Source organism: Neolamprologus multifasciatus, chromosome 2 (genome assembly GCF_963576455.1).
Source record: "Neolamprologus multifasciatus chromosome 2, fNeoMul1.2, whole genome shotgun sequence".
NCBI lineage: Eukaryota > Metazoa > Chordata > Actinopteri > Cichliformes > Cichlidae > Neolamprologus > Neolamprologus multifasciatus.
Genome location: NC_140440.1, coordinates 12473980 through 12493492, shown reverse-complemented (window position 1 = coordinate 12493492; position 19513 = coordinate 12473980). Strand labels below are relative to the sequence as shown.

The 19513-nt window shown below is 39.2% G+C and overlaps 2 protein-coding genes and 1 long non-coding RNA gene across 5 annotated transcripts; 2 read left to right on the top strand and 1 right to left on the bottom strand.

Moving 5' to 3' along the window:
• The first annotated feature begins 296 nt into the window (after window positions 1–296).
• On the top strand, window positions 297–3161 carry LOC146524028 (uncharacterized). 3 transcript variants are annotated; one of them, XM_085184168.1, is made up of 5 exons: window positions 297–415; window positions 718–867; window positions 1660–2004; window positions 2102–2446; window positions 2629–3161. In XM_085184168.1, the coding sequence occupies exons 2-5, from the start codon at window positions 825–827 to the stop codon at window positions 2880–2882; spliced, it is 987 nt and encodes a 328-aa protein (XP_085040294.1). In that variant the 5' UTR covers window positions 297–415; window positions 718–824; the 3' UTR covers window positions 2883–3161. The 3 variants fall into 3 exon arrangements, with proteins under 3 accessions (XP_085040294.1, XP_085040297.1, XP_085040286.1); XM_085184171.1 differs by lacking the exon at window positions 297–415 and having other exon boundaries at window positions 480–867; XM_085184160.1 differs by lacking the exons at window positions 297–415; window positions 718–867 and having other exon boundaries at window positions 878–2004.
• A 6-nt stretch (window positions 3162–3167) lies between these two features.
• LOC146524027 (uncharacterized) lies at window positions 3168–5965 on the top strand. Its single transcript, XR_014877901.1, has 3 exons — window positions 3168–3672; window positions 3735–3953; window positions 5279–5965. It is a non-coding gene; the product is annotated as an uncharacterized LOC146524027 (long non-coding RNA).
• An 8053-nt stretch (window positions 5966–14018) lies between these two features.
• On the bottom strand, window positions 14019–16554 carry LOC146524026 (uncharacterized). The gene is made up of 6 exons (XM_085184294.1): window positions 16099–16554; window positions 15659–15988; window positions 15028–15105; window positions 14821–14949; window positions 14687–14733; window positions 14019–14612 (listed from the first exon to the last, which is right to left on the bottom strand). Exons 1-6 carry the CDS (start codon window positions 16139–16141, stop codon window positions 14484–14486), a joined length of 756 nt encoding a protein of 251 aa, XP_085040420.1. The 5' UTR covers window positions 16142–16554; the 3' UTR covers window positions 14019–14483.
• Window positions 16555–19513: the final 2959 nt, after the last annotated feature.

Here is a 19513-nt window from a genome sequence, read left to right as displayed (position 1 = left end):
AAGCAGATCTTAACAAAAATAATTTGTAACTTGTGTAAAGATGTTTTACAAACACACACAAACACTATTTTTCATCTACAAATACACAAACAGATGATTTTCAGATATTTTGGTGTGCAAGGTTACAAAACTCTCAACTCACAACTACACAGTTGATTTACAAGTACAAAATCTTTATGACCACAATTTGAGCCCATAGACTCCCACATATAAACTTGACACAGAGGCAGGACTGAACTCAGACTTACAAACTTACATATGTGGCCTATACACCTTTTGAAAGTGTGAGATGAGAATGTATGGTTTTGGATACATTTCCTCTTATTGTCCCCTGAAGCTTCGACACTTTTCTTCAACCTCACAAGTGAACAAATGCAAAGTAGCTCACAGTGCTCGAGAAATCCTCTTTTTTCCTGTAAGTATTACATGAGATATCTAATTTGAAATCATTTTTAATCTTTGAAATAAAGGGGAAAAGTTCTCACAAAGTAATTCTTTCTAAACTAATGTATTAGGTTTTGGCACATGGACTGTATAATGTCTGTGTGTGAAAAGTAAATGCAGAAGTACCAAAAATCTGCATTCTTCTAAATGACGAGGAGCGAAACGCTTAGTGGGGCAAACTGTTACAAAAAAAATAACTGCCATTCTTTAAGTCGTCAGAATAAAGGAAGTGATAACTTCTAACACACACCTATGTGTATTTTTACTAAATAGGCAGAAGGCAATTTCTGACATTCCCGCCAATGACCTGTTTGTGCTTTAGAAACACTCCTCACCGTGTGACTATTCGGGCAAGAAGAGAACATTAGCGCTGCAGAACAATGACCTTAAAACTGACTGTTTCCATTCTGCTTTTTACACCAGGTAAGTGCAGTTCTTTTTCAGTGTGAAAGACATGATGCAAATCTTCTGTTTGTAATGTGCGGTGTCTGAAAACTCCAATATATCTTAGCCATAGTTGTGTACTAATGTTTCTACAGGTAATTACTAGGGGTGGTGGAAAAAATCGATACTGTGTAGTATGGTGATATTTTGTTTGCTAATAATGTATCAATACAGGGACAGCAGAAATCGATATTTTGTTACAAAAAAGGTTTTTGTGCTCTGAGTTCAGAGCATGTTGATCCTTTTTCTGAGCAAGAATCCTGACATTCCTTCACTGTCCAAATGTGTTTAACTTGTTTTTATGGCAGCAATAAACATGACAGTTTACTTATTTTAATTTAAGACATGTTTTATTTTAATTAAGTGTAAAACTTTTTTATTTAATGTAAAATTATATTTTGTTTTAATTTACTTTCAAATTCTTCAGTTGCTGAAGGGGCTGCATAGTTTTCATAAACTGCATAGTTCAGAATAGCTATAATTGTACCAGATGGTTGATTCAGTTAAGTTGGACTAGACTGTAATACAAACCGTTCAGTTTGTCAACAATAAAACTGAAATGAGAGAAAGACTGAGTGTGAGACTTTGATATTAGAGAAAATGAATATTGATAAAGTTTACCTTTATGTACAGAATCTGAATATCGCAAAATATTTAAAAAAAAATTGCAATAATATCGTATCGTGGGATGTATGGTGATTCCCACCTCTAGTAATTACATTGATATTGTCTGTAGTGTTGAAACTGTTCTCATTTTCCTTTGTTTCACAGCCCTGATTCTGACTGCTGACCTTCTTCCACCAATTTCTTCGACTGCTGTTGAACCTGGTGACAATGTTACTTTAGTGTGTAATGTCTCTGGGATGGAAATGAAATATTTCTACTGGCATAAACAGCCTCTTGGACATATGGTCCAAACTGTTGCCAAAGTCATCCGTGGCCGAAGCACTATTTCTGAGGAATTCAAAGATTCACGTTTCACAGTTACAAAAGAGGCATCTCAGTATTTTCTAACTATCAGAAATGTCAGTAAAGAGGATGAAGCAACATATTTCTGTCACACTGGAACAGATTACTCTCCTAAATTCATTGGAGGAACATTCTTGTTTGTGAATGGTAAAATATTTTTTCTTTAATCTGTCAGTCTCACTGATCACTTTCAATTTTTAATTAACTAAAAATAGTTTATGTTATGATTTTGTCTGATTCACAGATCACAGTAACCAGAAATGTGTCTACGTGAAACAAAGTCCACAGAGGGCATCGGTTCTTCCGGGACACTCAGTGACAATAAATTGTTCACTTCTCTCAAAGAACAAAGAAACTGCTGCCCAGTGTTCAGATGAACACACGGTGTTTTGGTTCAGAGCTGGACCAGAAGGGTTTGATTTAAACATTATTAACACTCACAGGAACAGCAGCACTGAAGAAAGGAAGAGAAGTTGTGTCTTCAGCCTGTCCAAAACGATACAGAACTCCTCTGATGCTGGGACTTACTACTGTGCTGTGGTCACATGTGGAAAGATCCTGTTGGGTAAAGGGACTCAAGTAGAGACACGTATGTAGTGAACATTTGTATTTAAATCAGAAACTAGCTTTTTTTTTTTTAGAAAAATGTTTTACTCATTTCATCAGTAAATCAGTATTTGTATCAATATCTTATAGACTGATTTCGAATAAACGAGCATAACTCCCAATAGTCTGTATAAAATAAATATGATAAATTTCCATAAAAATCAGGACCTGAATTAGAACCTGTTGTCCTTACTCTTGGAGTGCTGCTGGCCTGCTGTGTTTCTGTGATTGCCTTTCTTATTTTCTACATAAAACAAAGGAGCACAACAAAGGAGCACTGCAGAGGTAGGTTAATACACACACACACACACACACACATATATACAAATATATATATGGACTGCTCCGCCTTCCCAACAGTTATAGAAAAGATCCTTAGCAAGTTACCTTGCCAACTTGGGTCAGCAGATTTCTCCTAACCCTAAGTAAGGAATCAGACTCCAGGCATCCTGGCCATTTCACGTGTGTTTCATTACACGCTGAATGCATCAATCCAGTTAAGCTAAAATAACTTTATTGGCTTCTAAAAGCCTGTCAGTAAAATGTCACAAACAGGACAGTAGACAGGGTGCAACCCTAATCACCTGATTGCCTCGTGTGTCCTCCGTCTTCCTGTGTTCAGGGTTGTGTCGTCTGTGTTACCTGCCACCATGTTGTCACAGTCGTCATAATAATAATAATGGATTTATATAGCGCTTTTCAAGCTACAGTTGTAGCCACAGCTGCCCTGGGGCAGACTGACAGAAGCGAGGCTGCCATATTGCGCCATCGGCTACTGGCCAACACCAGTAGGCGGTAGGGTGAAGTGTCTTGCCCAAGGACACAATGACCAGGACAGAGAGCCCGGGGATCGAACCAGCAACCTTCCGGTTACAGATACGCTTCCCAACCCCCTGAGCCACGGTCGCCTCAGTCATTGCTGTTCATAGTTGAGTTTCGCCATTGTCCTTGCTGTTTTGTCACGCCACCTCGTATCAGCCATGATAAAGGCTCGCAGTTTGTATATAGTTCACTTCCATCTCCTTGCCTGTGTCTGCTCCTGGATTCACCTCACTCACTCCACTCGGTCTGCCCTGCAGACATCCAGGTCCCAACCACTCCCAGACTCTGGAACTCGCTCCCGTTGAGTTTGAGATCTGTGGACTCAGTCATGTCTTTTAAAAAGCAGTTAAAAACCTGTTTAAACTCGCTTTTGGTTGATTTTGTTTTGTTTTCGATTTTAATGTCTGTTTTCTGCCTCTGTAAAGCACTTTGTGATTTTAACTTGAAAGGTGATATATAAATAAAATTTTACTTTACTTTACTTTACTAGATGCATTCTGTCTGTTTATAAGTGGCCCTTAATAAAAAAGTGTGATGACAGCTGTAACCATATTCCTCATATGTAAACTCAAAAATTCTAAACTCCTTTACCTTTTCTCTTTAAAGGGGAAATGCACACCTGCAGTCATTTTGGACAGGACGTGTCAAATGTGGATCAAGCAATTTTGGTAAATATACCTTTGGACATGCTGCAGTATGTCCTGTGGAGAGGGCATGCATAATATCATACTCACAGCATATAAGTTATATATTATAATCTTGTTTTGCTATTTTGTTAAATGTGTTCCAATATCATTATATAAACAGCACCACTGACTATGAAATATTATTAAATTAAATATGTAACTTATTAATAATTATAATCTCAATAATCTCATTACGTGGGTGTCTGGCCCATTGCTACGGGCCATTCGATCCCTATACAACCGTTGCAAGAGCTTGGTTCGCCGGCATTGCCGGCAATAAGTCGGACTCGTTCCCGGTGGGTGATGGGCTCCGCCAGGGCTGCCCTTTGTCACCAGTTCTGTTCATAATTTTTATGGACAGGATTTCTAGGCGCAGCCAAGTGGCGGAGGGCTTTTGCTTTGGTGGCCTCAGGATCTCATCTCTGATTTTTGCGGATGATGTGGTTCTGTTGGCTTCATCGGGTGAGGGCCTCCAGCTCGCACTGGAGCGGTTCGCAGCCGAGTGTGAAGCAGCGGGAATGAGGATCAGCACCTCCAAATCTGAGGCCATGGTTCTCAGCCGGAAAAGGGTGGAGTGCCCACTCCGGGTCGGGGATGAGGTCTTGCCCCAAGTGGAGGAGTTTAAGTATCTCGGGGTCTTGTTCGCGAGTGATGGGAGAAGGGAGCCGGAGATCGACAGACGGATTGGGGTTGCAGCTGCAGTAATGCAGACGCTGCACCGGTCCGTCGTAGTGAAGAGGGAGCTGAGTGTAAAAGCGAAGCTCTCAATTTACCGGTCGATCTACGTCCCTACCCTCACCTATGGCCACGAGCTGTGGGTAGTGACCGAAAGGACAAGATCGCGGATACAAGCGGCGGAAATGAGCTTCCTCCGAAGGGTGGCTGGCATCTCCCTTAGAGATAGGGTGAGAAGTTCGGCCATCCGGGAGGGGCTCAGAGTAGAGCCGCTGCTGCTCCACGTCGAAAGGAGCCAGCTGAAGTGGTTTGGGCATCTGACAAGGATGCCCCCTGGGCGCCTCCTGGGTGAGGTGTTCCAGGCATGTCCCACCGGGAGGAGGCCCCGGGGCAGACCCAGGACACGCTGGAGAGATTATATCTCTCGGCTGGCCTGGGAACGCCTTGGTGTTCCCCCGGATGAGCTGGAGGAGGTGGCTGGGGAGAGGGAGGTCTGGGCCTCTTTGCTTAGGCTGCTGCCCCCGCGACCCGGCCCCGGATAAAGCGGATGAAGATGGATGGATGGATGGATGGATAATCTCATTTAAATTCATCCTGATTCCCCATGAAATCTGAAATATGTGTCATTTCAGCCTGTGAACTATTCATCAGTGGATTTCTCTGCAATAAGTGTAAAAAGAGGGAAGAAGAGAAGAGAGTCACTGCAAGACTATGTGTACTCTGCTGTTAAAGACCACCAGCAACGCTCTGTGTAAGCCAAGGGCAGAAGCCAGATGCTCCGACCTTTTTAACTTTTGCTAACAAAAGGACAGTTTAATATTTGGAGACCATTCCCCAATGCAAATACTTTTTATTATCTAAAGACTCAGATCAGCTCATGTGGGAGAGAACGTCTTCTTAAGTTCCATGTATATATCCTTATGCTTATGCTTAGAGTCACATGGGGGTGGAGCTTATTTCAGCTGTCATAGGGTGAGAGGAAGAGCACATCGTGGACAGGTCACCAATCAGTCGTAGCGCTACACGTCCACATTCACACCAAACAACTGAACTGCAGGATGTCTTTTGCCTTTGACTTTAAAAAGGTGCAAAACAACAGACATTTGTTTTGGACAACAGTTTGGCAAATGTTTCTTTATTTACATAATTTAAGAGATTTTTACAATATGAATAAATTCTGTATGATAAAGACTGGTCCAGATTTGTACAATAAATCATACAATAAGCTCACTGCTGCAGTTTTTTGTCTTGATACAGATTAATGTAAGGTTCTTAAAACCACTGATCGTTTTTAATGTTGAAATCTGGGGTGTAGCTCAGGTGGCAGAGCGGATCAGCCACTAACCAGAAGGTCGGCGGTTCAATCCCAGGCTGCTCCAGTCTGCATGCCAAATATCTTTGGGCAAGATACTAACCCCATGTTGCTCTCCGATGCATCCATCGGAGTGTGAATGTTAGATACTTAGCACTTAAGCTTAGAAGTGATTGGGTGAATGAATTAGCTGTATAAAGCGCTTTGAGTGCTCGGACAGAGTAGAAAAGCGCTATATAAGAACCAGTCCATTTACCATCTGTAAACGTCTCTGATATACAGTTCCTCTGGATAAAGTGCCTTTACATGTAGAAAAACTGCAGGTGGGATATAAAGTTGCATTTCCTCAGTATAATAACCATGACCACAAAAATAAAATAGAAATATTCATTTATTTTATTTAAATCAAATAAAATTTGTAACTTTGTTGTAAAAAAATTAAGAAATGTGGGAAAGGGGAGCACGAGAAAGTAAGTATATTATGTAGCTGGGCATCTCATCACATGTATTGTTTTAATTCGTTTTTTGAAGTATTTGGAGGATTTTTTTTTCTTTACAGCAGGCAGAAAGGAGATGGCACGAGATGAGAGAACAACAACTACCACTCACGGCCAGATTAGACAAGAATGTTGCAATTTCTGGCTGAATGGAAGAAAAAGATTCATTCAGTATAGATACAGTACTGAGTACTACAGCTTATAGGGATTAAGGATAAGCCAACATCAGCTAGGTGATCACATACCAAGTGATGCTAAACAGGTTTGCTAATTCAGTGATCCAGCCCTAAAGTCTTGCAAGTCATGTTCATCTTCTGCATCTTCACTGCTTTTGCACCTTTTAGTGCACCTCTGTTAGCTTTCATCATGGTAAAGACAGCAGCAGAAAACAACCACGTGTCCTTATTCTGGGAAAAAGATCAATAAAAATATTAGCAATACTGAATGCTAAACACCAATACATTTTGATTATTTTACAGAGATAATCCTGTTGCTTTACCTGTTGATTTTTCTGAGCGCTGAATCTTTTCTGTGGAACAGCACCTTGTTTATGAAATATATCGATAAATATTAATAGAAATGCAAAACTTTGTACTTTAATTATTTTTAGCTAAAACACTGTGGTAAACTTTAATTGCCTGAGAAATGATCACTAAGGTTTTTCTTGATGAGGACAGCTATAACCTTTTATTGAAATTTGATGGGATAGCTATGATTAACTTATATTACCTTCACAATTATCTCTGCTGTTTTTCTTTGACATGCAAATCAGGACAGCTATAACAATCAGACATATAGTCAAGACAGCACACAGCAGAAGAATAACTGTACTGGCACCCTGTGACCACGTACAGTCTCCTGGAACAATAACAAATAACAAAAGAAAAGAAATACAGTCAACCTACTGATTAGATTCCTATAAATGTGAAATTTTACACCCAAATACTAATTATGGTCTATACACTTACATTTTTAAATATTCAAATGAACAGATCATGGTACACCTACCTTGAATATTCACTTTAGTTCCATTTCCAAATAATATCTCCCCACATGTGGCCACAGCACAGTAGTAAGTCCCAGCATCAGAGGAGCTGACGTTCTTAGAGAAGTGATAAACACATCTCATCTGAGTCTCAGATCGATTCCCACATTCATCATGTGTATTTCCATGAGTATAGATGATGTTTGGATGAGATTTATTTGATCCGGCTCTGAACCAAAAGACACTAAGATCTTCTGAACATGTTGCTTTGTCAAAGACAGAGATGATCGAACATTGTAGAGTCACTGATTCTCCTGGATGGAGTGGGTCTAATACTGTAGGCCACTGAACAACAGTATAGTTTGACGTATTCTGAGTATTTCCTGTGTATTACAAAAGATAGATAGAAAAGATGCTTTAAAGCTTATAGTAGAAACTTTAAAGTGTGTAAAAGTAGCTCAGTCTTACCTTTTACTGACAGATACGTCTCACTAGAGAATCTAAAGAAAAACAAATAGAAAAAGAAAAATTTAAATGATAATTGTATTAATTAATAATTTTAGTATGTAGAGTTTCAACTAAGAAAATTATTAGTGAAAATAAAAAAGCGCTTAAATTCTCTATAAAAGTTGTCTTTTGCTAGAGGCGTTCTTCATATTTCAGCTAGAATAGGAGGAGGGATTGTTTTAGCCTAACCTGTAAAAAACATCTGATTGGTTATCAAAAAGGTCATTTCAGAAGTCATCTTCCTGTCACATTAGTCTGATCCTTGATTTTGTAAAACATTACTTGTCTTTTAGCTTTCACTTCAGTTATCCAAGTTGTTTACTTTTTTCGTTTGATGGTTGTTTTGAATGTTTTTGTGTACAAGTTGTGTTCTGACTGATTGGTCTTCTGGTCTTTTGACTTGAACACTGGTAGCGTTGTTTTGTCATATGTACTTCATTCTGCTTATGTCGTGCCTCAAGGCACTTCATGCTGTAGGTTACAGAACCTACAGTATTTGGAGGAAAATCTCAACAAATGACCCCGATAATTAACCACTTTGAGTTGGTGAGAAGGATAAACTAAATTTTAACAGGAACAAACCTCTGTCAGAACCTGGTTTAGGTTGTGGCAATCTACCATGACTGTTTCTGTGCTATGTTGAATTCTTTAACCAGGCTGAAACACTTCAAATAAGTCAATTATCTACCAATGATCATTTGAAATGGTTTCTCAGCGGCTTCTTCTCTGACTCCACCTTATGGTAGAGCTGCTCTTCCAAGCTTATTCTCTCCCACACCTGCAAGCTATCATCCATGTTGAGACTGCTACCTTAAGGACCACCTGTGGCAGTGATTCTCTGCCAGATCATTCTGTCCATTTTCGTAATTCTTGGATCTGCACCCCACTCGCTCATCAGAAGCTCATCAGCTGTGTGGACCTTCACTGGTGGCTTTGCACCCTGTGCTGACCTCCATCTCTGTCAGTACATAGACGTCGACCCAAGAACAGATTCAAAACAGAGGAAACAGCAATACGGGTTTTCACAAGCTTAATTGCTAAACACAGGACTAAACAGTGACATGAGGGAGAGAAGCTTGGCGGAGAGTCAGAAACTGTAAACAAAGGGAGAGATTGGTTAGAGAAGAGGCAAGGGGAGCTGAGACTGGTGAAGGGAGGAAGACTGGATTTGAGTCTTACTTGGCAGGTGGAGCATGTAAGGCTCTGGGGGGGAGGTGACTGGCCTCCCCCTGAGTGAGAAGGTTTCAACCTTGCTTTTCCTAAGATCCAAGGGAGACAGGCAGGTGGAAGCGGTGGAGGAATTGATCCAGAGTGGGGGAGTGCACAGCTAAAAACAGTGGCTGTATCCCAGTTCAGGGTCTGCAGCCTTAAAGTACGCAGCCTCAACGATCCTCAAGGGCCGCGTACTCAAAGACCGCTAAGGCCGGAAGTGCGAGGCTTGTGAAATGGGACGGTCTAGCCTCCATTGCGCTGCCCAGGTTGCCTAGCAACCATGATACTAACAGCTGGAAACGTTTCATACAGCTTTGTTTGACAGAAATGAAGGAGAAAATCTTTTGTTCATTTGTTTGTTTGTTTCTACATGAGCTTTGATCATTCTCTGATTAAGCTCAGCTACTGAACGGCGTATATTTTAAAGTAAAGGCTTTAAAACCAAGTTTGTACAAACGTCACTAATGTCATAACTTTGCTGACATGTGGCCAACAGTAATGTTTTCATGTTTTTCATTATTAAACATTTGCACATAAATAAGTGACATAATATTCAGTACTTACTTAAAGTTTACTCTTCGGGCGCCCCTCATCCGCCGTTTTTTTTTCGGTAAAATTATCCACACCCACCGCCGCGCTATGCATTCTGGGACATGTTGGGCCACGAAGTCTACACCGCCACGTCCTTAAAATTCAGGGAAATGAAGGACGCATTTGAGGCAGCCTTCGAATTGGGACAGCCTTCGTCGCGTCGCTGTGACGTAATCGGCCTTAAAATGCGGCCTTTAAGGCTGCAGACCCTGAATTGGCCAGTGAGTCTTGCTGTGGAGACCAGTGTCCTAAGAATTTGAGCTGCAGGTGAGTTAAGTGATGGCTTGACGAGGTTACTAGGGCACAACGAAAATGAGGTAAGTAGGAGACTTTAAGAAGGAGTGTGGAGCATGGTTAAAATTTGCAGTTAGCAAATGGTTACACCTGTGTGAAAGCATTGCTTCATCTCATGGTTCTGATGGGTTATTCTAGCGCAAGAGTTCAATAGATCCCTGGGGGATATTTCCCAGGCATCTAAAGTAATACCACCACACCTGGTGCCATAGACAGGTGGTACTGCCCAGGAACACTTCAAGTAAGTCAACTCGTGTAAAAGCTGGGAGGATCCGGAGAACAAGGTGGCAGAGATGAGAGAAGCACCAAAGCAAATGCAGCGCTACGTTATGAGGATCACTGGGACAGCGTGACCAATGGCAGGACCTGAAGTCATTGACTGGTGGACTGGTTTTGACTAAGTAGCGAGGAGATGGAAGAAAGCCTGGACAGGTGGAGGTGTATTCTGGAGAATGTGTGTAAATGAGAGGGAGACAGATGTAACAGTGAGGTTGTGAGGAGCAGAGGGACTGAGGCTGGGTGAGTTTAAATATCTGGGATCCAAAAACAACAGACTACAAAAGTGAAAAAGAGTGATTGTGGTCCTCTAAAGTGAGCCTTATTTCAGAGTGTTTTTGTGACACTATCACGATGTTCAACACATTCAACACAGTCAACTTAAAATCATGAGAAGTGTTTAAAATACTTTACAGATGAATTTGAAAACTACAACAAAAAACTAAATAAAACAGGTGAGTCTGCTTGTTTCTTGAGAATGTGGAATATCATTTTCAGTCATCATACTGGTTATGTGAAATAGGCATTAACTCTATGCATTATACTGGGGTTTTCTTGGTTGATTGTTTTATTTCACTTTATGAAAGACAATCACGATCGTGATACATGGAAACTTTAGCATTGCTATGATTTTGTTTTCAACCAAGCATGTACAGAGAGGCCTTTCTTCCTCTTATACTTCCTCTCTCTTCCTTTTCTCTCTCTTTCTGTAATATCAAGTAACAGCTACCACTGTTTCATCAAAAAGCAATAGGTGTGAAAGGTTAGACACATCCTCACACCTTTTTCTCCCTCATGAGCTGACCGTTTCACACTTTCATGTTTTTTGTGTTTGTTTGTAGTTACAGAGAGAACTGTCAACAAAGAGAAGGCAAAGTGCAAATCATTAACCAACCACACACTGGAGATTTTAGTAAAAACGTTATGATGGGAAATCTCACGAACCGTTGATACTTGAACTGTTCCAGTAAGTCAATCGAGATGTTTTCTGGTAAAATGTGAGATCAGCCTTTGTGGTCTTTTTGGTTAGCACTTTTTCCCACCTTGGAGCCCAACATAGACTCAATTTTCCCAGTCTCTTTCTTATTGTTAAATGATGAACACTGATGTTAACTGAAGAATGACATTCTCTAGATGTTGTTATTGGCTCATTTCTTATTTTTGCAGCCCAGATTCATACTGCAGAGATCTCTCAATGGTTCCCTTTGATTTTGAATGTTGCTTTTGATTGAAATGTAATTTACAAGATAGAAAAGTGAATTCTTACCCTTTTTGCTTGCCTTTTAAAAATTTGATAAAAGAGGATGAATCAGCATAAATTTTTCTAATGAACCCTGAAACAAGATGCATGACATGAAAGTCTGCAGAATGTGTCACTTCTGCTGGAAGACTGGAAAGCATTCACTTGTCCACATGTCTATTAACTAATTATAGGCCTGTTTCCAAGCGTCCTTTACTTTCCAAGGTTTTAGAGAAAAGGACATTAAAGTGTGGTTGGCTTTAAACTTTTTAAATTTTAATGAAAAGAAAACAGAGGCGTTGTGACCCAGTTGTCCCAGTGACTCGTCCTCTGTTGATTTGGGACCCTTGGAAGTTTATTTTAAACCTGTTATTACTGACCTTAGTTTTAAGTTGGACAGACAAGTCAGAGCAGTGGTGAAGTCCAGTTTTTATCATTTAAGGTGACTGGCAAAAGTGAAGTCTTTTCTTTCTAACCAGCACCTTCAAACAGTGATCCATGCTTTTATTTCTTCCTTTATGTGGGGGCCAGTCAGTCGCTGCTCTCACGTCTGCTGCTGGTTCAAAATGTCGCTGCACACCCTGTCGGTCTCTTAGGTCAGCTGACCAGCTGCTCCTGGAAGTGGCTTTTGACCTCAGTGAGACTCAGTTTCTCTTGTAATTATATTAATTATTTCATTCTTTTCTTTTATTTGGATTTTATTTATATCTTCTGTAATTTTATTATGTAGCTTAAATGTACAGAAATGTGTGTCAGCTGTGGTTCTTTATAAATAAAGATGATGATGATGATGATGATGATGATGATGATGTGAGACAAAATTAATTTACACTTGCAGGTACAGGAGTTATGTGGAATGATGAAAGCTGTGTCTCTAGTCTGTACAAAACTATGGATGGGAATTACATGTGAAATCCTGTTTTGTGAAGGAACTAAAGTGGAAAAAATTGCATTTATTTTTGTATTTTCCCTTCTTAGCGAGGCAAAACAAAGCTTTGTTAAACTTCTCTAAAGGTTAGATCTTTGACTAAAGGTAGTAAAGCTAATACAAATCACTACTTTTTATTTTATCAACACATTATCATTAAATTCCCTATTAATAGCAAACTATTTCTAGCATAGTATGCAAGTTAAGTCTTGCATTTAGACTGTTATAATAAAAATGAATCATAGGTGTTAATGGTTGTGTGCATCTCCGTGTTAGCCATGTGATAGACTGACAACCTGTCCAGGGTGGTCATCTATTAAAGCCTAGTTATAGAATAATTTCACAAACAAATTTCTCTTTTAAGCATTATATTTATTCATGTTGCAGAATTTTAGCACAGTTGATACATCACAGAACTGCAATTACATTTCTGCACACAGTTCATGCAACAGCATTCATGCATCAATGCAACGTGTGCAGATAATTCAATCTAAATACAAATAAGCATGCTGATGTAAGATATACTGTATTGAATACTAACAGAGATAAGAAGCCCATTACTAAAAAGCAAACATCAGCTCGATTATTGCATATCGGGGGATTGTCAATAGGCTAGCTGATTTTTGGTAACTGGTTTTCAGATCTGATGGCGTACAACAATATAGTGTTGTCAGGTCAGGTTTGAAGGGGGGCATCAGTGATGGATTGGTTCTTTTATAGCACATTTCTACTCTGTCTGAGACTTAAAGAGACTTGACTTAAAGCGTTTATGTTGACCTCCCACTGCCTTGAGGAAGTCACAAATATCTTAAAGGACTCAACCCATCCTGCCCATCATCTGTTCAACCTGGTGCTCTCCATCAATAAAACCACATACAGAGAAATTGTCTAACTGTTTTTAACTGTTGAGTTCAATTCCACCATCAGGCCAGGGTCTTTCTGTGTGGAGTTTGCATGTTCTCCCCGTGTTTGCGTGGGTTCTCTCCGGGTACTCCGGCTTCCTCCCACAGTCCAAAGACATGCACTTAGTGGGGATAGGTTAATTGGATAATCCAAATTGCCCATAGGTGTGAATGTGAGTGCGAATGGTTGTCTGTCTGTTGGCCCTGCGACAGACTGGCGACCTGTCCAGGGTGTACCCCGCCTCCCGCGACCCTGAAAAGGATAAGCGGATGCGAATGGATGGATGGATGTTTTTAATCATTTTTTAAGTCATCAAATATTAAAATATTAGTTATATGAAGTATTTGCAAGGTAAATCATTGTCGAAACAAAACAAACAAACAGGTTGGATCACTATTTTGAGAAAGAAAAGAAATAAAGAGAAGACAACAAAACAAAAAAATAAGGACAGAAGCAAATATTTTTTAGTGCATTTGTAAGTTTGTCATTCATATAACCACAGTAAACATGTGCTGCTCACATTGAACATCGTGTGTGCTTCAGTTTAATTGATCTTTAAATGTTGTCCCGACTACCTGCTTGGCAGACCACAGTACTCACCACAGTGAATACTGGTGTTGTAGTTTTAGTTGTGCCCTAATCGTGCTTTAAGAGGAAACCAAAGTACCTTATAGTGAAATAAAAGTGCTACAAATCACACCAAAGGCCACAGTTTGGTACTAGAAAGTGTTTTATTTATTTACATATTATGATGTTACAAGAAAACGTCTCTGAAAATGTGTTCCTCCACTTCATTACAAGTGCACCCCCACTTAGGTCTTTACGTTTGACAACAGTAGTTTTCTTTACATAGTATTGTATAACTCAGCCTTTTGCTTTTGTGAAAGTAAGCCTGAGACTTAATTCAGAAAAGTGTAAAGTAATGTCCTTAGCCAGACTGAAAAGGTTGCATGCATGTATACAGATGTAGACGTTTATGCTTAAACAGAAGTTTAACTAAAATACATTTTTAAGCTTACAATGGTATCTAATATACCTAATATTAGGTGTACTGTACTGTGACATAAAAGAAACACCTAAATTAATAAGTCATTAATCCAGCCCAAAGGCCTTGACAGCAGTGTGGAGTCTCTCCCTCTCAGCTGCATCTGTTGTCCCACCTCTGTCAGTTCTCATCATGGCAAAGACCACAGCAGAGTAAAACCACAGATCCTCTGCTTTCTAAGGGGAAAACACAACATGTCAAACGTAACATTTCATTCTGATGAGGTTAATTCAGTCTTTTACTACTTTACCTGTTGAGTTTTCTGGATACCAGTGTTTTTTCGCAGGGGAACAACACCTAGATTATGGAATATAAAACAAAAAAACAAGAACTATGAATGCAGCAATTCAAATATAATGCTGTTTTCTGAATAGCTGCTATTACCTTTGCAATATTGTGTGTCATCTTTCTTCATTGCAGCAATAAGGATAGCTATAACAATCAGGCTTACAGCCAAGACAGCACACAGCATGAAAATAACTGCACTGGATCTGTGTGACCATATGCTGCTTCCTGGAACAATATGAATACAAAATCTGACAGTTACAGTGTATCAAAATGTTTTAATTGATAGACCGATGATTGCGTTACCATGAACGTCTGGCTTAGTTCCAGATGATACTGTCGAACTCTGAGCAACAGAAGAGTTGGAAACGCTCTGATTTTTTCCTGTTGGACATAAAGGGTTTTTTAAAGTTATACAAGCTTTGTTATAAATGTTTAATTTAGGAATTGTGTATATTAAATTAGAGGCACACTATTTTTTTAAAAATAATTTTAAATTAATACTCTACTACTAATAACACTGCCAAAATAATAACAAATGTGCATTTAAAACACATAAAGCTGGTGAAAGCCTTAAAAAAAACACCATAAAAAGAAATAAAACAAATTAAAAAAATATTAAAAATTAGAAATATTTTGAAATGCTCGGATTTTTTCCTGTTGGACATAAAGGGTTTTTTTAAAAAGTTATGCAAGCTTTGTTCTAAATTTTTAATTTAGAAATTGTGTATATTAAATTAGAAGCACACTATTTTTTTTTAATAATTTTAAATTAATACTCTACAACTAATATCACTGCCAAAATAATAACAGATGTGCATTTAAAACACATAAAGATGGTGAAAGCCTTAAAAAAAACACCATAAAAAGATATAAAACAAAATAAAAAAATATTACAAATGAGAAATATTTTGAAATGTGCTGATTTTGTCATTACCTTTTATTAATAAATGCATCCCAGTCCATATAATGTCTGCAAGCCACTCGGAGACGCCACAGTGATACATTCCCTCATCCTCTTGAATTGTCCTCACAATGGTCAGGTTGCTAAAACTGTTGTTGCTTTTTATCTCCCATCTGGATTTAGGAAAATCTTGTGCATACTCAGGTGGTTTAGATTTCCGCACTGTCACAATTACTTTCAGTGTATCCCCGGCACTCTGTTTATACCAGTGGACTTGTCGAGGGAGGACCTCTGTGTGAGGTAGACTACAGATGAAGGTTGCAGGTTCTCCAGCTTGAACAATGATTTGTGAAACCAGTGCATCTGACATAACACATTAAAGCACATTGAGTAACAATATATGATCCAATATGACTCAGCTGACATGCATGTCTTGACTATGAGCATTTAAGACTGAATAAAAAAGCACTTACATCCTTGATGAAGAAGATTCAGTGCAATCCAAAACACAATCATCTTCACATTGTCTTCTTCTTGGAGACTTGTCGATAATCAGCAACGTAGGTCGATAGGTCAGACTGCTGAGTACATTAAACGTGCACTTCCTGTGACACAACTTGGAGTGCCTTGCATTTAGGTGGGTGTAGTCACCTCAACTAGCCTTTCAGTTTTAAAAAATGTCTTTGTGTGAATGAGTTTTGGATTCTCAGGACATTTTGTGTCATTTATTACTGTGTAATGCACTTAAAATGTTGTTTTGGTTGGGAAGGAATAGTCATCATTAGTGCAGCAGAAATGGCCATGCAACAAACATTGCTGCTTGCTCCTATTTTCACCTCTCTCTGTATTACATAGAACACTTACACTAACACCTTTTTCAAGCCAAATGTACAAGAGGAAATGTGTGTGCCCCGTGCACAGAGTGAGACACTGTGAACGAGACATTCTTTGCTGGCATGTTGCAAGAAATTTTTGCATGCTTGTTAAAACCACTTTGGATAATCCTAAAATCTTAATGATAACAGTATTTTGTGGTTAAGCTGCAACATTTCGCAAATACTAGCAGTAGCAAAATAAGTGAAGGATGGAGTATGGTATGTTGGGATCTAGTAAGAATTTGGTAGCAAAAGCTTAAAAGAAAAAACAGGCACAATGGAAACATCTTTAACCCTTTAAGACCTACCATAGAACCAAGTCTGCCAGAGCTTATATTATATTTTTACATGCTGTGGAGCCATTTTTGGGAGCATTTCAAGCTGATATACATCAATACAACCATTATAGCCCAAATTTTAATAATATGTCTGCATTAAGTGCATAGTAATTACATAAATTGCAAAAAAAAGTGCAATAAACTACCAAAAAATTGAAAATCGTTTTTGTTTTTTTAACATATATTTCTAGTTAGAGAAATTTAAGAGGCTTATCCCTCAAAACTGTAAATGCAAAAAAGTTGCACAAAATAGTTTCCCACCACAGGAAATTTATTTTGAGTGTCTTCATAGTTTTATTTTTGAAATACACCAATTTTTATATACTGCAGGAAAAACGAAAATAAATATTATAGTGCAAATTTGCAAAAAAGCAGCATATGCATCAAAATAAACTATTTCCAGCAGTGCAATATGAGTCCTAAGCATCCCAGAAACGACACAGAAAGTCATAAAGTCAAACATAACTTTTAAAAACACCAGTATAGGCTCATGAGGCCCTGATGGTAAAAAACTACATTTCCGAGAAAATGACGTCACTTCCGGTTTCGGGCAGGTCATGGCGGACATGCGATAGTTCACGCTGACGTCTATTCCAACGTAGGAAGTGTTATGAACAGCTGATCGGATCGGCAAAGCGTGTTTCTGGAATATTATGTTTTTGTTGCTGCAAGTGCTTTTTATGCAGTTTTTGCAAAACTATATGTGGAAGGAAACTGTGACCGAGGACAAGCTGATGGCATAAGATGTAAGTACAACTCCTCCAGTTTCATATGCAAAAAAAATTATTGCGCTAGCTTACGTGGTTGCAGAGCTACCGGGATTTAAAAATAGTTACGCAAAACAGAGCGTGCTGCTCCGACCGGCTTTATTGGGTTAAGGCAGTTTTTTTCCTACAATGTCCCGAAGAAAATCCCACAAGTCCAATGTTTGGATGTGTAATGTATTACAAGGCACATGCGTCATTGTCGTTGCTTCCTGTGCTTCTTCTCTCTTTGTCAGTTTTTTGTAAATATTATTGTACAGTGAACCATTTTTCCTGATAAAGTCCAAAATAAAAAATTGTTTAAAAGACCATTTTGTGGGAACTGGTGGCACCGGAGATGAGACTTGCATAGAAAGTTTTTGATAGCATGCTACAATGCTATAAATGCTATAAAACGGGCTTTAAATGTCTTTAAATGAGCATCCAACTTGTGGGGCATACACGATGACAGATTTCAGCATCACTCCAATTTCTTTCAATATATCACCTGCCCAACAACGCATATAAAAATGTTGGCGTTATGGACCAATTAAGACGGTGTTAGGTTGATTTTGATAATATTTGTCATTGTTGTACTTAAACCTGGTTTTTAAACTGTATGTTTAGAGATTTTGCTGTTCCTCCCCTACACATCGAGGATGTGGGGGAGGCAAATAGTTGTTTAACTAAAGTTAAACAACTATAGTTGTTTTAAGGCAAATTCCATCTAAAGGTTCTGGTTCCTTATCTGGTAAAGGATGTTCACGGCCATTTAGGGGCTCACCTATGCTTGCATATGGTGAACCATTAAAGTTAAACCATATATGGATGTGTGGAGATCCTCTGTATAACTAGGAAATGTGGTTAAATATTTCTAAGCTTATATTGTGTGGGAAGAAGTCACATATACAGAGACACATACCCACATGCACACACACACGTGCTCGCACATGCATGCCCACACACACTCAGTGCCTGAGCTTTTATGGGACACACTATATGGGTTTTACATTGCGTAACCAGTTTAAACCAGTTTGACTGTGTTTGTGGTCATTAGCCTGCAAGGGGAGTCAGTTTGAAGTCGGCTGAACATCTTGCCGGACTTCCTTGCTAGCAAGTGAGAACCGTACGGAGTGTCTTGCTTTTGTTCACGATGACGAACCTCTGCGCCAGCGAGGTCTGACATTAGACCTAACAGAGGGCATATAAGTCTGTGGCAGGACCTGCATTGGATTATTACAATGTTTGCCTCCTTCCTGCTTAAAACATAGCACACAACACCTAAATAAACAGAGACCTGGGCTGTTTGCAGTGCCCCCAAGAACACTAAAGACCAGAGGACACACATCCAAATGACAACGATGTGTCCACCTCAGCAGATTCAAGAGGGAAGCCCCAGATTGACCCCTCAAGGCCAAAGGGTGAGAGCCTCAGATGTGAAGCTGACTCACCAGAGGTTGGCCCAACTCGAGGACAGGCCCCCAGAACCACCCAGCAAAAGTATTATTACATTACCAATTTACATATCAGCTGGCATAGTGATTCATAGTTCTCACTCATTATTTTTTAAAAAGAATTGTTGAGCTCCTCACCTGACATGGTGCTCTTGGTATTGTCAAATTCAGCGTCTTCAAACAGACGATTCAAACAAACAAACAGGCTATCATTGATGTCATCAACATGAAGTTTGCATGCCTTAGAACAGTGGTTCTCAAACATTTCACAATGAGCACCACCTAATAAAATATATGGCTCTTGAAGTACCACGCTTATGACCGACATTAAAGTACAGTAGTATAGGCCTATTTAACACCACATACAGTTTATTTACATACATACTTGTTATTTATTTTAACTGTCATAAACAAGATGTGACAAGTGATAATAATAACAACTGTACTGGATTAAAACATTTACAACGGGTGCGATATC